At 36.4% G+C, this 18,159-nt stretch overlaps 1 protein-coding gene across 1 annotated transcript in view; it reads left to right on the top strand.

The window, feature by feature from the left end:
• Window positions 1-18,159, top strand: part of Skint6 (selection and upkeep of intraepithelial T cells 6) — a 482,358-nt gene that overhangs the window by 226,880 nt on the left and 237,319 nt on the right. The window contains exons 19-20 of the mRNA NM_001103199.1: window positions 6,683-6,745; window positions 13,292-13,354. Of these exons, the coding sequence (NP_001096669.1) occupies window positions 6,683-6,745; window positions 13,292-13,354 (126 nt within the window). The remainder of the gene's footprint in view (window positions 1-6,682; window positions 6,746-13,291; window positions 13,355-18,159) is intronic.

Raw genomic sequence — 18,159 nt, 5'->3', positions numbered from 1 at the left:
ATTCCTCCATTGTTGTTGGGATTGCAAACTTGTGCAAACACTATGGAAATCAGTCTGGAGATTCCTCAGAAAATTGGACATAGTACTACCGGAGGATCTCTCAATACCTCTCCTGGGCATATATCCAGATCTTCCAACTGGTAAGAAGGACACTTGTTCTACTAAGTTCATAGCAGCCTTATTTATAATACCCAGATGCTGTAAATAACCCAGATGCCCCTCAACAAAGGAATGGATACAGAAAATGTGATACATTTACACAATGGAGTACTACTCAGCTATTAAAAAGAATGAATTTATGAAATTCCTAGACAAATGGATGTACCTGGAGGGCATCATAAATGATCTCACATGATATGTACTCACTGATAACTGGATATTTGCCCAGAAACTTAGAATACCCAAGATACAAGATACAATTTGAAAAACACATGAAACTCAAGAAGAATGAAGACCAACGTGTGGACACTTTGCCCCTTCTTAGAATTGGGAAAAAAACACCCATGAAAGGAGTTAGAGAGACAAAGTTTGGTGCTGAGATGAAAGGATGGACCATCTAGGGACTTCCTTACCCGGGATGCATCCCATAATCAGCCTCCAAAAGGTGAAGCCATTGCATATACTAGCAAGATTTTGCTGAAAGGACCCAGATACTGGTGTCTCTTGTGAGGCTATGCCAGGTCCTAGCAAACACATAAGTGGATGCTCACAGTCAGCTATTGGATGGATCACAGGGCCCCCAATGGAGGAGCTAGAGAAAGTACCCAAGGAGCTAAAGGGGTCTGCAACCTTATAGGTGGAACAACACTATGAAGTAAGCAGTACCCTTCAGAGCTTGTGTCTCTAGCTACATATGAATCAGAAGATGGCCTAGTCGGTCATCATAGGAAAGAGAGGCCCATTGGTCTTGCAAACTTTATATGCCTCAGTACAGGGGAATGCCAGGTGGAAGAAGTGTGAGTGGGTGGGTAGGGGAGTGGGGGGGAGTGTATGGGGGACTTTTGGGATAACATTGGAAATGTAAATGAAGAAAATACCTAATTAAAAAAGAAAGAAATGAAAAAAAAAGAAATTGAAAAAAGGAAAGAAAATATAAAGGAAGAATAATACAGCTTCATATTTTAGCCAACATATATAAACTGCTGATCACTTGGACAGTCTCTTATTTCAACACTTTATACCATTCTTCTTCAGAGTACTGGCCGGGGTGATCTGACATACTTAGAGAAACAGGGATATTAAGGATTATCTTACTCTCCCTTAGCTTAATCCAGCAGTCTTAACCTATAATTGTGTCCTTTCTTTGGACAGTATTATATCTGTAGATGAAATATGAGGCATTTTTTTTCTATTGGCTGTTTTGCCACAACTAGAGTAACTCAAAGATGTTCCATTTCGTTTTTGAAGCTCAGAAAGTGAAACCTAGTCTCAAGAACAACTTAATAAATAATATTAAACATCACATTCCGTGGACTTCTGATGTTTGGGAAAACCACAAATCTAGGTAAAGTTATCTGAAATGTTATTTTTTACTTAATCTCAAAAAATTTTTATTAAAATAACTGAAAACAGCCTAACAATTATTACAGGATCATCAATTTCCTATTTGATCTTTAACTCACAAGCATAAATATCTCTGATCCATTTATAATAACAGTAGTAGAAGGACTGGGTCAAAGCCCTCCACTTCAAAGTTGTAGGTTTCAAGAAAGCCAATAATAAGCACCCCCTATCCTAAAGACTAGGGAACTGAGATGAAGACTCTTCATAACTTCTTCAAGGTGAATATTGGTGTTGAGATATTTTTGAAAGGAGAAAGAAGGGTAGGGAAATGTGGGAATTCGTTGGCCTTAAGTAGCCCACACCAACAATTGTCTCTGATGTCTGTGTCCTGAATGGATCTGGATCAAAAACCAAAACATCAGGGGCTCGGGTAAGCCAGATTAGTATGTCTGATGAAAATTTACCAAGGCTGTACATTCTGTAATGTATGAATCTCAAAAGAAAACTTTAGTATCATCAAGATAAACGTTTTATTTTATTTTCTAGAATCTATTTCTTCAGGGAGTCTCCCTCCATCAAATATGATCCCTATATCTCTGGAAGCTTTAAAAAGCTTAAACACCATTTCCAAAAACACAAAGAGAAAACCTATTCCCCAATATCAGCCTATTCTTCAAGTGGTAACCAGGAAAATCTGTAGTTAGCTCTTTGTCCCAAAAGAACAATAAAACAACCATAATACTCAAAATCACACGTATTTTAGCCTACTTAGGCTTTTCTCATTTGTTATGTCAGGATATTAAACCCATATTACTGTGGAGACCACGGTAGAGAACATGAGTATCCTGCAGTCCTTATTAAATTGATTCACAGGTTTATCTATACCTGTTTTTAAGATGCAGCTTGTCAAACCAGGATTTTAACCCTAAATTCACATGAAGCCTACCTTAGATAAAATATGTGTATCCTGTAAGACTTATTAGAGTAATATATCTTTTTTTATTACATATTTTCTTCAATTACATTTCCAATGCTATCTCCAAAGTCCCCTATACCCTGCCCCCCAATTCCCTACCCACCCATTCCCATTTTTTTGGCCCTGGGATTCCCCTGTACTGGGGCATATAAAGTTTGCATGTCCAATGGGCCTCTCTTTCCAGTGATGGCCGACTAGGCCATCCTTTGATACATATGCAGCTAGAGTCAAGGGCTCCGGGGTACTGATTAGTTCATAATGTTGTTCCACCTATAGGGTTGCAGATCCCTTTAACTCCTTGGGTACTGTCTCTAGCTCCTCAATTGGGAGCCCTGTGATCCATCCACTAGATGACTGTGAGCATCCACTTCTGTGTTTGCAAGGCCCTGGGATAGTCTCAAAGAGACAGCTATATCTGGGTCCTTTCAGCAAATTCTTGCTAGTGTATGCAATGGTGTCAGCGTTTGGAAGCTGATTATGTGGTGGATGCCTGGATATGGCAGTCTCTAGATGGTCCATCCTTTTGTCACAGCTCCAAACTTTGTCTTTGTAACTCCTTTCATGGATGTTTTGTTGAACAAAGAATTCTCACCTGAGGAATACCGAATGGCAGAGAAGCACCTGAAAAAATGTTCAACATCCTTAATCATCAGGGAAATGCAAATCAAAACAACCCTGAGATTCCACCTCAAACCAATCAGAATGGCTAAGATCAAAAATTCAGGTGACAGCAGATGCTGGAGAGGATGTGGAGAAAGAGGAACATTCCTCCATTGTTGGTGGGATTGCAAGCTTGTACAACCACTCTGGAAATCAGTCTGGCGGTTCCTTGGAAAATTGGACATGGTACTACCGGAGGATCCAGCAATACCTCTCCTGGACATATATCCAGAAGATGTCCCCATCGGTAAGAAGGACACATGTTCCACTATGTTCATAGCAGCCTTATTTATAATAGCCAGAAGCTGGAAAGAACCCAGATGCCCTTCAACAGAGGAATAGATACAGAAAATGTGGTACATTTTTTTTTTAAGATTTATTTATTGGTTATCTGTAAGTACACTGTAGCTGACTTCAGACACGCCAGAAGAGGGAGTCAGATCTCGTTACAGATGGTTGTGAGCCACCATGCAGTTGCTGGGATTTGAACTCCGGACCTTCAGAAGAGCAGTCGGGTGCTCTTACCCACTGAGCCATCTCACCAGCCCACATTTACACAATGGAGTACTACTCAGCTATTAAAAAGAATGAATTTATGAAATTCCTAGCCAAATGGATGGACCTGGAGGGCATCATCCTGAGTAAAGTAACACAATCACAAAGGAACTCACACAATATATACTCACTGATAAGTGGATATTAGCCCAAAACTTAGGATACCCAAGATATAAGATACAATTTGCTAAATACATGAAACTCAAGAAGAATGAAGCCTGAAGTGTGTACACCATGCCCCTCCTTAGAATTGGGAACAAATCACCCATGGAAGGAGTTATAGAGTAATATATCTTTATAGCATTTTTAAAGTAATTAATTCTTTTTTAAAAAAAGACTTATTTATTATTATATGAAAGTACACTGTAGCTGTCTTCAGACACACCAGAAGATGGTATTAGGTCTCATTACAGAATGTTGTGAGCCACCACGTGGTTGCTGGGATTTGACCTCACGATCTTCAGAAGGGAAGTCAGTGCTTTTAACCGCTGAGCCATCTCTCCAGCCCCTTAACTTCACAAATATCTGCCTATGAGAAGCAGCTAGATTTTTTTGTTTCTTTTTTTTTTTTTTTTTTTTTTTTTTTTTTGACAGGGTCTGTCTGTATACTGCTGGCTGTCCTGGAACTCACATTGTAGATCAGGATGGCCCCCTTAACTTCACAAATATTTGCCTATAAGAAGCAGCTAGATTTGTTTGTTTGTTTTTCTTTTTTCTTTTTTTTTTTTTTTTTTTTTTGTTTTTTTTTTGACAGGGTCTGTCTGTATACGGCTGGCTGTCCTGGAACTCACATTGTAGACCAGGATGGCCTCGAACTCAGAAATCTGCCTGTCTCTGCCTCCCAAGTGCTAAGATTAAAGGCATGTGCCACCACTGCCTGGGGAGAAGCAGCTAGCTTTTAACTGTTAAACTCTCTGCCTAGAGCAGCCATCCTATTATACCATCTATTAGTTGTCCTCTCTACCTTGAGACACAGACACTTATTTAATTAATACTTATTATAATATCTGTCTGTTATGCTCTCTACCTGTAGCCACAGATGTCAGTTAACACCTGTTCATAGCAAGCGATTATCATTGCTTTCTCTGCTTGGATTCAGTTACTAATATTCCCTTTTTAGTTCTGAATTGCATGTGAAATTTCCCATCTTTAAGTATCAAATGATTATATTACTCTCTATATATCAATGAGTTACTTGGTCCAGAGAACTTCGTACCTTTGTTTCCTGATTCTTACTTACACAGATGAGCTGAATGTAAAAAGACCCACATTTTCTGTCATTGTTTGGTGTGGGGGAGGCAGTGTGGGGAATGAAAATAAGTGAAAGAGAACACTGCATATCTCTCATTCAGTGTAGATGCCTTTCTGACATTCTCTGTATGCCCGTCAATTGGGATAAAGATCATGGGACCAAGAGAGATAAATAACACATTTCCCTGACATCAGAAAATTAAATGAGGAGTTAGCTGAGTGGCTACAGTGAAAAATGAAAAATATTTCCCTTTGTTAGCTAGGAAAGAATTTGCAGGCAAAAATACCTCAATAAAATATTGAGATCTAATATATGCTATGCCAACCAGTGCTGCTCTAATCATGGCAATAGATAATAATGTTATATCAGGAGCCATAGTGGAACAAGCTAATAACTACCAGGTGATAATCCTGAAGAGAACTGCCTCTGATTATTATATAATTTGTGACAGGTGAGATCTCATTAAGTAAAACTGTGTGGGGCTAATTTTAGGAAAGATTCCTGCTATTAATATACTTTCCATGTTATTATTAACATATATAACAATCACTAAGTAGAAGCACACCCCCTCTGAAACAGATCTCTGTTATCCATGAAGATGTGCTAACTTATACTGATGCCCTATTGACAAATAGATGACTTAAGCCTTAATGATTATCTTACAAGAATTAGTAAAATTATATCTGTGATTCTTAAGCTCTTTTATTAATGGGACTCCTATTATGTCCTTTCATGATAGTCAAAGCTGCAATGAGAACTCTGGATGTCTCTCATGTGTCACAAATTACTTAGTCTTAGATGATAACCAGACTTTCTCCTACTCAGAGCACATTCCAAAAGGTTGTAAAACAATTAGCCAAAGGCCTTTAAAAGGGAAATAAAGATTTATTATAGATGTTAGGAGAGAAGATAAAATATCTTCTAGGTTTATCTATTCATAACTTCACTAATAAATTAGTTATGGTTTTAAACCTTCAGAGAACCTGTGTAGTTGGACATTTGATGGATGTTTAGCCAGATAATAACTCCTAATGGATATTTATTTAATCATTCGCTGTTGTGATCTTCTATTTCAATTTATTATTGGATTTTTTTGTGAAACTGTGAAGAACTTTGTAACAGATGATAATGTATTTTGAAAGATGAATAAGTATTGAGGGAAAAGAGAAATGAGAACTAAGATCTATAGAGGAGACTTTTTTGCCTTTCCCCACTAAGACTAGATTCTTTACCCTTTCCCCACTTAGAGAATTTTACCCTTTACCCACTTAGGATCGTTCTACTTTTCCCCTTAGATAGCTATAATAGAAAACTATATACAACTTGGTAATAAACTCTATAATCACTTATCTAAATGTCTTCTCTTCCTGCACCTTCCTACTAGCAGGTTGAAAGTCAGAGCCCAGCATTTCTTGCTGAGATAGAACAAATGCTGAATTGCTTAATCATCCACTGTTAGTCAACAGGCTTTAATTACCTAAGCAGCAGTCTTTTAACCTCAGAAAGAGCAAAGCAAATTTTAGGACTTTTTAGAAGTTATCATCAGCATTTCAGTATAATTAGAGAGCTAGAAAGCCTCCAGATGATCAGACTTTAAAGCCATTACCAGAGTCCTACTGTGTGAATCCACCTCTACCCCGGCCTGTGCCAGGAGGCTCCCAGCAATCTTACTCAATCCACCCAAACCTCAATGTTATAAATGGAAGCTAATTCAATGTATGTTCTTTTGCCTACAGGGACAATAAAATGGCTGGTGAAAAATGTTCAATCAAATATTCAAAGTTCCAGAGTGGATCTAGGTATGGTCAATGAAGATTTTAAAATAAAATTAAAAACCATGGTCTGTGAAAATGTGTGTAAATAAAATTTAATGGTATTATGGAGATTTTCCTGATACTATTGTATCCCTAGATGCAATGAATATCTGCTATAGGTGAAAGAACAAGAGTGTTTGGAAGTACAAGAAAATATGTTAATGTTCATCTTTTAATCCTAGGCCAAATAAAATTTAGAAGTAAATGGCATTGAAATAGGAGGCTTGATTGAAATAAGAGCTTATCAACTTTGATTTTCCAGAAATTTTGTAATACAGCATGGCGAAATTAAAACGTTTATAACAATAACAAGTTCATAGGTAGTAGAAAGTTGTCAGGAACTAAAAAAAATAAAAAATAAAAAAAGACTGTTAAGTTTTACATGTGTGAGAAGAACTTCAATTGGCAAATTAGAGATCTTATTTCCATGATATGCCCATAAATATATGGAGACTAGATTGTTCCCAACATTTGGTACACAGGTTAATATTCCGGTGAGACAATTATCATACCAAGATGAAATGTAGGGGGCAATGATGGAGGCTTCAGGGGAAGATATTGATATATATCCTCAAAAACATCCAAGGCTTTTCGTATTTTACAAACATAGGACATAACCTGAAGAGAGATACCAAATTTAAAGGATGATCAATGGCTTAAATGCCAAGAGTCCTAACACAGTAATGGTTAATTCCCAATCCTGTATTGATAGATCAATGTCTGTAGAGAAAGGAAATATGATAGGAGATTGACTATGTATTAAAAGAGAAACTGGAGACAAAGTACATAGAGGATTCTTTCACCTTTTGGGAAATCCCTACTTGTGTTAGGAAAAATTTAAAGGAAATATTTTGAATGTTAATTGACTTTAGAGCTGAAGTGTAAATATTAATGAGTATTCCCATTGCAGCCTTTTTCTTTCCTTTACCTTTCTTCTTATCTAAGCAGTGATTGCAATTGATTTAAAGGGCTGCATTTTACTGTCCCTTTTAGGGAGCAGGAAAGAAAAAGGGTTGCTTTATTGTCCCTAATTACAACAATGATTAATCCATGAAAAGTATTAAAGGATGACTTCTTCTATAGGGAAGGTTGAAAGGTCTTTCACCATGTCAAAATCTTGTTAAAAAACCACTGGAAATACATTGTTGATAATTTTGTCAATCCATAAGTTTTCATTACTTGATTGGAAGTTTGTTGGCGGCTTCTAACACAGATACTGGAGAAAAATCTTTAAAGAAAGAAACTCCAATTCATTTTGATGGCTTTGAATACAGGATATACAGAAATTCATAGTGGCCATATATGAGAGAGTATTTGATGTCTCTGAACACATCAGTAAGCCACTGTACCTAAGAATATGTTATGCATGAATAGTAATGTGTTGAATTAAATCTCTAACTCAAATATGCTCAGTTAAAGAAAAGAAGCTTAATATGAATAGATGTGTTCTGTCTAGATTGTACAAATCTAGTACTATACTACCACCCTCCCCATATATGAGACCCTTTAGACCTTGTGTTTTCTCCAGGCCATTTGCTTTTGCTCTGCATTTTTCTTCCTCCCCCTCATCTGTGTCCTCTCCCTCTCCCCTTATCCCCTTCTCTCCTAACTTTCCACACCACATTCCCTTCATCTGCTCAGTCATCATCTCTCCTTTATTTTACAAATTAAGATGGGAAAGTTTACATGAAATCACATGAGTGATGACTCATTCTTTATTCACAGCCCCTCAAGGAGAATGCAATTAACATCAAATATAAACAGCCCCAGGGAAATGCACAACAATTACCCCTTTATGACCAACTGAAAAACTTCTATATTTCAGACATAATTGAACACAACTATTACTATTTTTAATTTATAAAGTACAAGGGACCTAACAGCCAGTACATCATCTTTGTTAGCTAAATAGAACCTCTGTCATCTTGTCTTTCTTAAGACCTATAATTCTACATGTGGATATGTCTTGGCTTTAGATTGAATACCATCTAAAAACCATCCTCCAAAGCTGTTTCTCTCAAAATAAAATTCCTGGGTTGCCTGAGAGATTATGCAGTTTTTCAACTGCATCAGAAATGCAAGAATGAATGATTTTAATTGAAAATATAAAGGAAAAATAACACAGCTTCATATTTTAGACAATTTATAGAAAGTGCTGATTACTTGGACAGTCACTTATTTCAACATATCATACCATCCTTCTTCAGACTACTGGCTGGGGTCATCTGACATACTTAGAGGAACAGGAATTTTAAGGACTAGCTTACTCTCCCTTAGCTTAATCCAGCAGTCTTAACCTATAATTGTGTCCTTTCTTTGGACAGTATTATGTCTGTAGATGAAATGAGGCATTTTTTTTTCTAGTAGCTGTTTCACCACAACTAGAGTAACTCAAAGATGCTCCGTTTTTTGTTTTGTTGTTGTTGTTGTTGTTTTGTTGTTGTTGTTTTTTTGTTTTTGAATCTCAGACAGGGAAAACTAGTCCAAATAACAACTTAATAAATAATATTAAACATAACATTCTATGAACTTCTGATATTTGGGAAAACCAAATATCTAGGTGAAGTTATCTGAAATGTTCTCTTTTAATTACTCTCAGGAATTTTTTATTAAAATATCTGAAAACAGCCTAACAATAAATACAGGACCATCAATTTCCTATTTGGCCTTTAACTCACAGGCATAAATATCTCTGATCCATTTATAATAACAGCAGTAGGAGGACTGGGTCAAAGCCCAGCACTTCAATACTTTTAGGTTCCAAGAAAACCAATAATAAGCACCCCCTGTCCTAAAGACTAGGGAACTGAGATGAAGACTCTTCATAACTTCTTCAAGGTGAATATTGGTGTTGAGATATTTTTTGAAAGAAGAAAGAAGGGTAGGGAAATGTGGGAATTTGTTGGCCTTAAGTAACACACACCAAAATTGTCTCTGATGTCTGTGTCCCAAATGGATCTGGATGAAAAAACAAAACATCAGGATCTCAGGCAGGCCAGTTCAGTATATCTGATGATGAAATTCACCAAGGCTATATATTCTCTAATATATAAATCTCAAAAGAAAACTTTAGTATCATCAAGATAAACGTTTTATTTTATTTTCTAGAATCTATTTCTTCAGGGAGTCTCCCTCCATCAAATATGATCCCTATATCTCTGGAAGCTTTAAAAAGCTTAAACACCATTTTCAAAAACACAAAGAGAAAACCTGTTCCCCAAAATCAGCCTATCCTTCAAGTGGTAACTAGGAAAATCTCTAGTTAGTTCTTTGTCCCAAAAGAACAATAAAACAATCATAATAATCAAAATCACACATATTTTAGCCTATTTTGGCTTTTCTCATTTGTCATGTCGGGATATTAAACCTACATTACTCTGGAGACCATGGTAGATAATTTGAGTATCCTGCAGTCCTTATTAAATTGATTCACAGGTCTATCTATACCCGTTTTTATAGGCAGTTTGTCAAACCAGAATTTTAGCCCAAAATCACATGGAGCCTACATTAGACAGAATATGTGTATCCTGTAAGACTTATTAGATTAATATATCTTTATAGCATTTTTAGAGCAATTAATTCAAACTTTCACAAATATCTGCCTAGAAGCAGCAGCTAGTGTTTTTGTTTTGTTTCGTTTCGTTTTGCTTTACTTTGTTTTGTTTTGAGACAGGGTCTCTCTGTATATCCATGGCTGTCCTGGAACTCACTTTGTAGACCAGGCTGGCCTCGAACTCAGAAATCTGCCTGTCTCTGCCTCCCAAGTGCTAGGATTAAAGGCATGTGTCACCACTGCCCATGGAAAAGCAGTTAGATTTTAACTGTTAAACTCTCTGCCTAGAGCAGCCATCCTGTTATCCCATCTATTATTTGTGCTCTCTATCTTGAGAGACAAACATTTATTTAATTAATACCTATTATAATATCTGTCTGTTATGCTCTCTACCTGGAACCACAGATGTCAGTTAATTAACATCTGTTCAAAGCAGGTGTTTATCAATGCTCTCTCTGCTTGGAGTCAGTTACTAATATTCCCTTTTTAGTTCTGAACTGCATGTGAAATTTCCAATCTTTAAGTATCAAATGGTTATATTTCTCTATATACATCAATGAGTTACCTGGTCCAGAGAACTTTTTGCCTTTGTTTCCTGATTCTTTACTGACACGGAAGAGCTGAATGTAAAAAGACCACATTTTCTCTCATTATTTGGTGTAGGGGAGTCAGTATGAGGAATGAAGAATAAGTAAAAGAGAATACTGAATGTCTCTCATCCAGTGTAGATGACCCTCTGACATGCTCTGTATGCCCCTCAAACCCAGTCAACTTCAAATCCACCCTGCTGCAGCCTATATCTCTGTCCAAGACCATTCAGGTGTTTGGAGACAGTGAAGATTTACCTCATGGTAGTTGTGTTCAAATCCATAGTTTGGGCTCTATTTTGTTGTGGTTAATCTCACATCCAAAAATAGCCCAGGAAGGCCATTAATTTACTCAATTAATATGAATACATGCTCTTGGCCTAAATTGGGCAGATCAACCACTGCAATACAATCATCCACATTTATGATACCCTTTAGAACTTGTGGTTTCTCCAGGCCATGATTATCTGCTCCTATTTTCTTCTTCTTCCCCTTCCTCTGTGTTTTCTCCCTCTTCCATTTTCTCCATCTTCTCTTTCTCTAGTTTCCACTCCACCTTCCCTTTATCTGCCCAATATAATGTTTCATTCTACTCCAAAGTATATAATTTTCATTTTTAGGCCATGAGGTGAACTCAGAATAAAATTGATATTTTAGCATAGAACGCAGAAAAACAGATTTCATGATTTTTCTCTTCATGGACTGAAGATTTAACATAGTTAAAAGTACATTGTGATATATGTTTGATGTTGATATAAAAACCAAGATTGTCTGGGAGGTAAAGGCAACCCAATAGACAGAGAAAAATGATTTTTTTGGTGAGGGTCAAGACCTGCAATTTATTGTGATATGCCTTCATGAAAATATCTTAAATAAATTCATCCCTATATGTAATATATATAGGCCACAAACATAAAAACTGCAAACTCATGTAAACTCTTAACCAAGTTCTCACTGACCCACTTAATACCACTTAATGGCCATCATATAAGCAGTTGGGGATGAATGTTTCTGAATGCCTTTATTCATATTTATTCATATTTTGTCCCTGTAGTACCTGTTTTTACTAGTAGACCTTTAGACCTTTAGACAACTCTGTTCTAAAAAGTGACCAAGTTACAAAACTGTTATTAGTTGTCTAGAGAATCACAAATATAGAGATAATTTGATTCTGTCTTTGAACTTCATCAGATTTGCTGAGATCAGTTGTATGATGTGATCTTTGAGAGGTGGAAAAGGCTTTGCCAGATCTGAATGACTTAAACTTTTATTTAGTTTGATTTCTAAGAGTTGATTCAATAAAATGGGATACATAGATTAGAAGGTAGAAAAAATGGTCTGCTAGGTTAACCCCCAAAAAGGTGACATATGGCATGCTAGGGAAATTTTCACTAAAACATCAAATGCTATGTACCAGCTGGGGTAACTGATCTATGAAGCCAACCATGTGGAGTGATGATAAACAGAGAGCAAGTGCTAATTCAAGGGCAATACTCTGAAATCCAAAATTCAGATACAATTAGACCATGCTGAAATAGAAAGAAAAAAATCGCTTTGAAGGTTTAAGTCCCTGGGGAAAAGCTTGATGAGCAAGGAAAATTCCTATTTTATTTGCAAAGATTGTACAATCTCTGTGGAAACCTTCACTGATATTTAATTAATAATGGTCACAGCCATGAAAAAAAAAATCATAGCATATCCAGATGCAAGGCAGGGTTTGATATCGATCTTGTTGTTTGAAAATGTGAGTACCTTGTACAAGTTCTTAGATCAGTAAAGGCTGAGGCACGACCTGTGGTGGAATGGAGAGGGATACAACTGATATTGGTTCTAAAATGTATCATATTACTACACTAGATCATTGTATACCTAGAGAACCCTGACATTTACATGTTTAGAGATCCAGTTTTAGGAATTATGTTCCTTTTAAAATAAATTATGTACAATCTGCTATAGGTATCTGGTCACAAAATGTCCAGTGCTTTTATTGTGTAAAATCTGTGAACAAGGCATCTCTAAGGCAATGGTTGTCCTAGGTATAAATGAAAATGAAAGTCTACATTCCAGGTATGTTTATTTTATGAGACAAGTACTGGCATTGGGACAAAGAGCATAGCTCCCAGCGAGATAAACAACACATTTTCCTGATATTATAAAATGAAATTAGGACCTAGCTGAAGGACTCACAGTGAAAAATGTAACTGTTTCCCTTTGTTTGCTAGGAAAGAATTTCCAGTGAAAAATACCTCAATATAATAATGAAGATCTAACATATGCTATGCCAGTCAGTGCTGCTCTAGACACGGCAATAGATAAACATCTTACACTATCCCCCCAAACTTCAATGATATAAAAACAGAATCTAATTCAATGTATGGTCTTTTGTTACAGAGACAAAAAGGATGCTGTTGGAAATTATTCAATCAAGTATTCAAAATTCCAGTGTGCATAGAGGTATGGTCAATGAATATTTCAAAATAGAATTAAAACCCATAGTCTGTGAAAATATGTGTAAATAAAATTTAATGGTATAATTGGGATTTTTTTGATGCTGCTGTATCCCTATCTGGAATGAAATTCTGCTACAGGTTAAAGAACAAGGGTGTTTGGAAGTACAAGAAAATATTTTAAAATTGAGCTCTTCTTGATCAAATGCTAAATAAAATTTAGAAGTAAATGACATTGAAATAGGAGGCTTGATTGAAATAGAAACTTATGAAACTTTGATTTCCTAGAAAGTTTGTAATATACCCAGGCCAATATAAAAGATTTATAACAAGTTCATAGGTAGTAGAAAGTGATCAGACATTTTTTTAAAAAAGTGTTAAGTTTAATATGTATGAGAAGTTCAAGTGTCAAAATAGAGGTCTTATATCTATGGCATGCCCATAAATGTATGGAGAGTAGATATTTACCAACATTTGGGTACAGAGGTTGATATTCTTGTGAGACAAGAAAGGTACCACGTTGAAAAGTAGGGGGGGGGGAATGATGGAGGCTTAAGGGAAAGATATTGATATATATTCTCAAAAACAACCCAAGACTTTTCCTACTTTACAAACACAGGGCATAGACAGAACAGAGATAACAAATTTAAAGCAGGATCAATGCCAAATGTCCTACTACAGAAATGGTTATCTCCCAATCTTGTATTAGTATATGAATGTCTGTAGACAAAGGAAATATGATAATAGATTTACTATGTGTTTGAAGAGAAACTGGAGACAAATTATGTAGATGATTCTGCCATCTCTTGGGAAATCCATGCAAGAAAAAGGGAAAACTTTGAATGTTAATAAATTTTAGAGTTGAAGTGGTAAATATTAATGAGTATTGCCATTACAGTTCTTTGTTTAATTTACTTTTCCTCTTATCTAAGCAACAATTGTAATTGATTGGACTGCATTTTACTACCCCTTTTAGTGAGCAGGAAAAAGAAAGTTTTGCTCTGTTTGCTTTATTGTCCTTAATTATAACAATGATTAATCCATGAAAAGTTTGAAAGGATGACTTCTTATATAGGGAAGGTTAAAAAGTCCTTTACCATGTCAAAATCAACAAACAAACAAAAAACAAACAAACAAACACTGGAAATTCTTTGTAGATAATTTTGTCAATACATAAGTTTTCATTACTTGGATGGAAGTTTGTTGGATGCTTCTAACACAGATACTTCAAAGAAATCTTTAAGGAAAGAGTACCCAATCCTTTATGCTGACTGTGAATGAAGGACATAGCTCAATTCAAAGTGGCCATGCATAGGAGAGTATTTGATGGCTGTGAACAGATAAGTAAGCAACTGTGCATGAGAATAAGATATGCATGCATAGCATTGTGTTGCAGTAAATATCCAATACAAACATGAACTCATAATGAAAAGACAACTGAATTAATTCGAATATGTGCTATGTGAGGAGATCTACCACTACACTACCATCTTCCACATATATGAAAGCCTTTAGAACTTGAGGTATCTCCAGGCCATGTGCTTTTCTGATTTTCTTCTTCTTCCTCCTCCTCTTCATTCTCTCCCACTTCTGTTTTTCTCCTTCTTTCTCCCAAGTTTCCATCCACCTTCCCTTTATCTGTTCAGTCATAATCTCTCCTTTATTTTACAAATTAAGCTGGGAATATTTACAGGAAATCACCTGAGTGGTGAATCAGTCCTTGTTCCCAACTCCTTAGAGGAGAAAGGAATTAAATAATTAATTAATAGAATCATCTTCAGGGTAATGCACAATACTTCCACATTACTGTACAATTAAAAGATTATTTTATTTCAGATATAATTGAACGCAACTATTAGTATTTTGTAGTTTATAAAGTACAAGAGACTTAAAACCAAGTCTGTCATCTTTGTTAATTAAATTTAACCTCTGTCATCTATTCCTATTTAAAGACTTATAATTCTAAATTTGTTTATTTCTTGGCTTTAGAATAATGCCATCTGAAAACCATCCTCAAAAAACTGTTCCTCTCAAAGTAAAAATCCTGTGTTGGCTAGGAGACTATGGAATTTTTCAACCCCATCAGAAATACAAGAACGACTGATTTTAACTAAAAATATATAGGAAAACCACACAGCTTCCAAAACTTAACCAATTATTGCACAGTCCCTTACTTCAACACATTGGAGCCTCCATCTTCTGCCAACAGGCCAGGGTTGTCTGACAGACTTATAGAAACAGGAATAGTAAGAACTATATTACACTGTATTGGCATAATCAAGTTGTCGTAACCTGTAATTGTGTCCTTTCTTTGGACAATATTATGTCTATAGAGAAATGAGGCAATTGTTTCCAGTGGCTGTTTCATCACAACTGGAATTATTCAAAAATGCTGTTTTTTCTTTGAACTTACGACAGACAAAACTGTCAGGAGCAGACTAATCTCAACAACAACTGAATAAATAACATTAAACGTCACATTCTTTGGACTTCTGATATGTTGAAAACAAACTGTCTACATTAAGTAATCTCGATTGTTCTCTGTTCCTTATACTTAGGCATTTAGGATTAAAATAACTGAAAACACCCTAACGATAATCTCAGTTGCATGAATTTCCTATTTTCTCCTTGATTCACAGGCTTAAATGTCTCATATCTGTTTAAAATAACTGCAATAGGAGAACTGGGTACATGCCCGGCCCTTCAAAAATTTTAGTATCAAAGGAAACCAATAATAACCACCCCAATTCCTAAAGACCAGGGAACTGGGATGACAAACGTTCAGAACTTATTCAAGCTGATTATGGGTGTTGAGATATTTCTGAAGTGTGGCCAGGGGGAAGGGTCAGGAAATGGAGGAATTCACTGGTCCTAAGAAGTCAACCACAATGACTGTTTTGATGTCTGTGTTGTATCAGATATTGTCTCTGATGTCTGTGCCTGATTGCATCCGGATGAAAACCAAAACATCAGGAGATCAGGCAGGCCAGTTCAGCATATCTGATGATGAAATTCACGTAGGCTCTGTATTCTATAATATATAAATCTTTTTAAAAAAAGTTAGGTCTCTTCTTCAGCCAAGAAGCAGTGTTGAGCTCCAGACACCTGCGGTCCTTCCCCACCAGAGGAGAGGTAGCTGCCAGGGAGAACACTAATCACCAGAGAAGGTGAGAGAGCCATCTTGTGTCCTGGGTCCCTCAGAGACCAGTCTGCACAGGAGAGCCTGTAGACTGCAGAGGCAACATAGCTTCTGGGACAGGACCCGTTTCGGGCCTACTCCTTCAGCCAGAAAGCAGAACTGAGCTCCAGAAATCTGCACTCCTTCCTAGTCAGAGGAGAGGTGGCCTGTAGAGAGTACTCTGACTTGAGACTCAGGAGAGAGTTGGACTCCCAGGAGTACGGATAGAGGCTAACAGAATCTCAGGAGGAACAAGGTCCAGCCAGAGACAGCTATAACAATTAACACCAGAGATTACCAGATGGCGAAAGGTAAATTTAAGAATCTTAATAGCAGAAACCAAGGCCGCTCACCATCATCAGAACTCAGTATGCCCACCACAGCAAGTCCTGGATACCCCAATATGAGTGAAAAGCAAGACTTGGATATAAAATCATATCTCATGATGCTGGTAGAGGATTTTAAGACAGGCATTAATAACTCTTTAAAGAAATACAGGAGAACACTGGTCAACAGATAGAAGTCCTTAAAGAATTACAGGAAAACACTGATAAATAGGTAGAAGTACTTAAAGAGGAAACACATAACTCCCTTAAAGAAATACAGGAAAACACAACCAAACAGGTCATGGAATTGAACAATACCATCCAAGATCTAAAAAGAGAGGTAGAAAAAAAATAAAGAAAACACAAAGGGAGACAACTCTGGAGATAGAAACCCTAGGAAAGAAATCAGGAACCATAGATGAGAACATCAGCAACAGAATACAAGGGATGAAAGAGAGAATCTCAAAAAAATGCAAAATGCAAAAAGATCCTGACTCTAAACATCCAGGAAATCCAGGACACAATGATAAGACCAAACCTACGGATAATAGGAGAAGATGAGAATGAAGATTTTCAACTTAAAGGGTCAGCAAATACCTTCAACACAATTATAGAAGAAAACTTTTCTAACCTGAAGAAAGAGATGCCCATGAACATACAAGAAGGCTACAGAACTCCAAACAGACTGGACAAGAAAAGAAATTCCTCCCGACACATAATAATCAGAACAACAAATGCACTAAATAAAGATAGAATATTAAAAGCAGTAAGGGAAAAAGGTCAAGTAACATATAAAGGCAGACCTATTAGAATTACACCAGACTTCTTACCAGAGAGTATGAAAGCCAGAAGATCCTTGACAGATATTATACAGACCTGAAGAGAACCCAAATTCCAGCCCTGGCTATTCTACCCAGCAAAACTCTCAATTACCATAGATGGAGAAACCAAAGTGTTCCATGACAAAACCAAATTAATACAATATCTTTCCACAAGTCAAGCCCTTCAAAGGATAATAAAAGAAAACACCAAAACATGGACAGAAATTATGACATAGAAAAAGCAAGAAAGAATCCTTCAAAAAACCTAAAAGAAGACAGCTGCAAGAACAGAATCCCAACCTTAACAACAAAAATAAAAGGAAGCAACAATTACTTTTTTGATATCTCTTAATACCAATGAATTCAATTTGTCAGTAAAAAGACATAGACTAACAGACTAGCTACATACACAGTACCCAACATTTTGCTGCTCCCAGGAAACCCACCTCAGGGAAAATGATAGACACCACCTCAGAGTGAAAGGCTG

The sequence above is a fragment of the Mus musculus genome, chromosome 4, assembly GCF_000001635.26.
Source record: "Mus musculus strain C57BL/6J chromosome 4, GRCm38.p6 C57BL/6J".
NCBI classification, from domain to species: domain Eukaryota; kingdom Metazoa; phylum Chordata; class Mammalia; order Rodentia; family Muridae; genus Mus; species Mus musculus.
This window is presented reverse-complemented; position numbering and strand designations above follow the sequence as displayed.